This window comes from Schistocerca nitens, chromosome 1 (genome assembly GCF_023898315.1).
Source record: "Schistocerca nitens isolate TAMUIC-IGC-003100 chromosome 1, iqSchNite1.1, whole genome shotgun sequence".
NCBI classification, from domain to species: Eukaryota; Metazoa; Arthropoda; class Insecta; order Orthoptera; family Acrididae; genus Schistocerca; species Schistocerca nitens.
In genome coordinates this window covers 1,016,120,903-1,016,126,902 of record NC_064614.1, presented here as the reverse complement: position 1 = coordinate 1,016,126,902, position 6,000 = coordinate 1,016,120,903, and the positions used below count along the sequence as shown (strand labels likewise).

The 6,000-nt window shown below is 43.4% G+C and overlaps 1 protein-coding gene across 1 annotated transcript in view; it reads left to right on the top strand.

Moving 5' to 3' along the window:
- Positions 1-2,597: 2,597 nt before the first annotated feature.
- Positions 2,598-6,000, top strand: part of LOC126221264 (regulator of G-protein signaling 11) — a 289,957-nt gene continuing 286,554 nt past the window's right edge. Inside the window, exon 1 of the mRNA XM_049942176.1 lies at positions 2,598-2,694. Coding sequence (XP_049798133.1) covers positions 2,598-2,694 — 97 coding nt within the window. The remainder of the gene's footprint in view (positions 2,695-6,000) is intronic.

Below are 6,000 nucleotides of genomic sequence, written 5' to 3'. Positions count from 1 at the left end.
CACCAAAACAAATACCTTACGTCGTACGCGAATGAAAGTAAACAAGGTACACTACTTTTCGTGATGAAGTATCACTTATTTCAGATACTGTTCTAATGGTAAATGATGCAGAATTTAATTTCTGAATAAGATCCTGAAATGGGCTTTCCACTTCAGCTTATTATCTTTTTGAACGCCAAGGAATTTCAAATGTTCAGTCTGACTTATTATATGCGCGTTCTGCGTAATCAGAATGTCAGTTTTGTTTAGTTGTACGTTAGAAACTTTAAAAACTGAGTCTAACTGTGAATTAGCATAAATTTATTTTCTACAAGCCATGAACTTATGTCCTGAAATGAATTGTTTGATACTGTGTCAGTACTGAAAATAACATCCTTCATTACCAAGCAGGTGTCATTAGCAAAGGGGAATATTTTAGAATCACCTGTAACACTTGAATACATATCACATATCTAAATAAGAAGCAGTAGCGACTCCAGCACCTATCCCTGGGGCACTCCACCCCTCCCCCCCTCCCCACCCACTTAACTGCCCCCCACTGGGACAGCACACAGTAGCCATTTTAGTACTGCGGAGAATGACCTTCTGCTCTCTACTCTCAAAGTAAAAGGTTAGTCAGTTATGAGTTACTTCCCTTATTCCATAATGAACCAACTTCTGGAGTAATATTTTGTGGTCAGCACAATCAAAAGCCTTTGTTAAATAAAGCCTAGCGTTCACAACTTTTTATTTAATCCATGCAGAGCCTCACACAGAAAAGATAATATAGCATTTCAATTGTTAAACCACATCTAAAATCAAATTGTACACTTGACAGCAAATTATGTGAACTGAAATGACAATTACCCTTGAATACACAGACTTTTCAATAACTTTAGCAAACACCGATCACATAAAAATAGATTGTGTACACTAAGCCGTTCTCCTTTTTTACAAAGTGGTTTCACTGCTGAGAACCTTAATCGGTCAGAAAACTGAGCATTCCGAAAGGAAAAGTTACAGATTTGGCTATCTACTAGGCCAACATAAGCAGAACTGTACTTCAGTATTCCGCTATATACCCCGCCATATCGCTGAGAGTCCTAAGTCACTAGTCATTTAATTATTGTCTCAGTCTCCCCCCTTGTCGGTATCATGGAGGAGTATTTTACATAAAAGTCTCAGAAAGCTATTTTCTAAGGGAACTAAGCTTCTGCGAGTATTTAGTTCGCCTGCTCTATTGAGAAAGTGATTATAAAATAGTGTACTATTTCTCCTCGGCACGATGCCACCTACCAGCAAGACACTGCAACATTCCACACAGCTCACAGTCTACATACATGTTTCAAAGAGCCCCAGGATGGGGTTACTGAAGATAATTTAAAAAAAACTGTGCCTTCCTATCCTTTTCGTCTTACGTATTTACGATTTCTGTTTTCACTTTCGACTTACCAACGTTGTGCACCTTGGGATTGTTTTTTAATGCTGATCACGTTATAAGGTTGCTGTACCTCGACGCTGCAAAGCATTGGAAAAAAATTTGTATGTTTACCGTACTCCTCTGGCCACCAAGCTCTCGGGATTTAAATCCAATCGAGAATCTGTGGGATCATCTCGATCGGGCGAATCCCGCCATGGATCTTCAGTTGAAATACCTAGCGCAGCTGACCACGGCAGTGGAGTCGGTATGATTCCACTTCCCAGTCGCCATCTTCCGGAACCTCACTGACTCTCTTCGCGCACGTCTCGCAGCGTTCCGCGCAAGAAATGGTTCTTTAGAATTCTGACTGATGCTCACTTTAATGTTACTGGACCGTGTAGGTAAGGCCACAATAAAAGAAAAACGCTTTCAGAAGAGCTATTTGTTTTAGCCCGTAGTTGCAATTTTTATTTTGTCTATTGGCTACCGTTTTCGACACAAAGGACAATCATTAGCCCCCCCCCATCAAAAAGAGTATAAAGTTAAAATAATTCTTTACGAAATATTTATGAACTTGTTTTCTATGCTACGAAACGCATGTTAGTGCACCATTGAAACATACGAAGCCCCTTACCCCTGGTGCGCAGCAGCTATCAAACTCACTTCCAAAGTAGATATCTAATATATTAAAAGACGGTATCAATGCTGTGGTTTAAATAAGTCAACGTTGCTGTCAGAAGGGATAAGAGTAGCCCCCCCCCCCCCCACATGCACAGAGCTTCATTTTGTTCTTAAAAAACAGTCACAATGTTAAAGGTAACTAAAAGTAAAAATACTATAAAATGTGAGATGCAAGAAACTAAAGAATAAAACTAAAAATAAAACGATTAAATTTATGTGAGATGTTTACATATTCTCTTTTTGAGAAAAGCGTTTCTTGTTTCTGCCTGTCTGCAGTGTGCGTCGCCTTTCATTCTGACATTTGTGGTTATTTTGTTATACAAATAGTAAAACTCAACTCAGCTTTATTTCCTAATCCAGTTCCCTCATCAGCATCTGTTTTTCTTCGACTACACTCCATTTACACACATCTTGCTGTAAGGTATCACATAGTGTGTAGGTAAAGGACGTGTGTTTTGTATGTATTGTCACCCTACTACCTGGAGCAGAGTGTGAGGAGAGTGGGTGTGTGTTGCAGATGGAGGCGCTGGTGCGGGAGATGCAGGACGCTGAGACCGGGGTGCCCGTGCGCAGCCAGAAACTCTTCCTCACTTCCATCCCCTCTGCTTTCATGGGTAAGTCGCGCCTCGCAGCATGTTAAGAACGCGTACCAGGGCACCGTCGCAGGCACATCTAGAACGACGAATAAGCGACCTAAACGTTGCTTACGGAATTTATTTCTGACGCATTTTTTAAATGTTTTATCATCTATCTGCGACCCTAACCAAAAATATAAAGTGATATACAGGAGATACAAAGAAGATAAGTGTAAGATGAACAGTCACGCATGACAGATTTCTTTCTACTAACTACTTTTAGAGCTTGTTTGGGTTCGCTTCAGATGCATGCCTTACCTGAAGAAGAGCCTCAATTGGTTCCAAAATACGCTACTGGCCATTAAAATTGCTACACCAAGAAAAAAATGCAGATGATAAACGGGTATTCATTGGACAGATATATTATACTGGAACTGATATGTGATTACATTTTCCCGCAATTTGGGTGCATAGATCCTGAGAAATCAGTACCCAAAACAACCACCTCTGGCCGTAATAACGACCTTGATACGCCTGGGCATTGAGTTAAACAGAGCTTGGATGGCGTGTACAAGTACAGCTGCCCATGCAGCTTCAATACGATACCACAGTTCATCAAGAGTAGTGACTGGCGTATTGTGACGAGCCAGCTGCTCGGCCACCATTGACCAGACGTTTGCAATTGGTGAGAGATCTGGAGAATGTGCAGGCCAGGGCAGTAGTCGAACATTTTCTGTATCCAGAAAGGCCCGTATAGAACCTGCAACATGCGGTCGTGCATTATCCTACTGAAATTTAGGGTTTCGCAGGGATCGAATGAAGGGTAGAGCCACGGGTCGTAACACATCTGAAATGTAACGTCCACTGTTCAGAGTGCCGTCAATGCGAACAAGAGGTGACCGAGACATGTAACCAATGGCACCCCATACCGTCACGGCGGGTGATACGCCAGTATGGCGATCACGAATACATGCTTTCCAATGTTCGTTCTTCGCGATGTCGCAGAAACACAGATGCGACCATCATGATGCTGTAAACAGAACCTGGATTCATCCGAAAAAATGACGTTTTACCATTCGTGCACCCAGGTTCGTCGTTGAGTGCACCATAGCAGGCGCTGCTGACTGTGATGCAGCCTCAAGGGTAACCGCAGCCATGGTGTCCGAGCTGATAGTCCATGGTGCTGCAAACGTCGTCGAACTGTTAGTGCAGATGGTTGTTGTCTTGCAAACGTCCCCATCTGTTGACTCAGGGATCGAGACGAGGCTGCACGATCCGTTACAGGCATGCGGATAAGATGCTTTTCATCTCGACTGCTAGTGATACGAGGCCGTTGGGATTCAGCAAGGCGTTTCGTATTACCCTCCTGAACCTACCGATTCCAAATTGGATCTCGACCAACGCGAGCAGCAATGTCGCTATACGATTAACCGCCATCGCGATGGGCTACAATCCGACCTTTATGAAAATCGCAAACGTGATGATACGCATTTTTCCTCCTTACACCAAGCATCACAACAACGTTTCACCAGGTAACGCCGGTCAACTGCTGTTTGTGTATGAGAAATCGATTGGAAACTTTCCTCATGTCAGCGCGTTGTAGGTGTCGCCACCGGCGCCAACCTTGTTTGAAAGCTCTGAAAAGCTAATCATTTGCATATCACAGCATCTTCTTCCAGACGGTTAAATTTCGCGCCTGTAGCACGTCATCTTCGTGGTGTAGCAATTTTAATGGTCAGTAGTGTATTTAACCTGAGTAAAGACCTATTTTATAAGTGACTGTATGTACATTACATTTAATATACAATCACAGGGTTCTACAGTATCCGTATTGAATAAGATTAATGTTTTCAAACTGACTGTATGCCCAAATTCCGCCTTACCTCAAAACCGTTTAAATAGTACCGCATGTCATTTTGGATCCTGCAAGTCCATCTTCAGGTGCTTCCTTTCTTAGAGCGTTTATATGATTGACTTTTAATATATTATATCTTGATTCTGCTGTTAACAAAACCATTCTTATGTATATTATAATGATATAGCAATAAAATATTTACGTCGCTACACCGATAAGAAAGGCTTCCATCGATCATAATGAGAATCTGACAAAGCATTTCTCACCTGTGTACCAAGTAAATTAGCTCCAGAAAATTAGAAAACTTAATATAACATTAATTTTTTGCTCAGAGCTGTGGTATGAAGAATACTGAGGGATTCGTTTATGTCACGCATATTGCCCATTTGTCTCGCATGTGGGTGGCTACGGATTTAAATACAAGAACAGAAATTTATTCACACAATTGCAAGCAGACAGAAAATTTGCTGAATCTACATCCACACCTTTTATCAGCAACTTCGCAGGTGCACTTCTGCTAAATAATTCATTACTTCGGATAAATGGTGGGAATGCTAAATAGATACATTCGGGCACCAAGTCTCTGAAATGAAAAGGAATACATGTAGCCTAACGTGTAACAGTAATTTCTCCTTAAGTTTACAGCTTTAAATACACTCCTGGAAATTGAAATAAGAACACCGTGAATTCATTGTCCCAGGAAGGGGAAACTTTATTGACACATTCCTGGGGTCAGATACATCACATGATCACACTGACAGAACCACAGGCACATAGACACAGGCAACAGAGCATGCACAATGTCGGCACTAGTACAGTGTATATCCACCTTTCGCAGCAATGCAGGCTGCTATTCTCCCATGGAGACGATCGTAGAGATGCTGGATGTAGTCCTGTGGAACGGCTTGCCATGCCATTTCCACCTGGCGCCTCAGTTGGACCAGCGTTCGTGCTGGACGTGCAGACCGCGTGAGACGACGCTTCATCCAGTCCCAAACATGCTTAATGGGGGACAGATCCGGAGATCTTGCTGGCCAGGGTAGTTGACTTACACCTTCTAGAGCACGTTGGGTGGCACGGGATACATGCGGACGTGCATTGTCCTGTTGGAACAGCAAGTTCCCTTGCCGGTCTAGGAATGTTAGAACGATGGGTTCGATGACGGTTTGGATGTACCGTGCACTATTCAGTGTCCCCTCGACGATCACCAGTGGTGTACGGCCAGTGTAGGAGATCGCTCCCCACACCATGATGCCGGGTGTTGGCCCTGTGTGCCTCGGTCGTATGCAGTCCTGATTGTGGCGCTCACCTGCACGACGCCAAACACGCATACGACCATCATTGGCACCAAGGCAGAAGCGACTCTCATCGCTGAAGACAACACGTCTCCATTCGTCCCTCCATTCACGCCTGTCGCGACACCACTGGAGGCGGGCTGCACGATGTTGGGGCGTGAGCGGAAGACGGCCTAACGGTGTGCGGGACCGTAG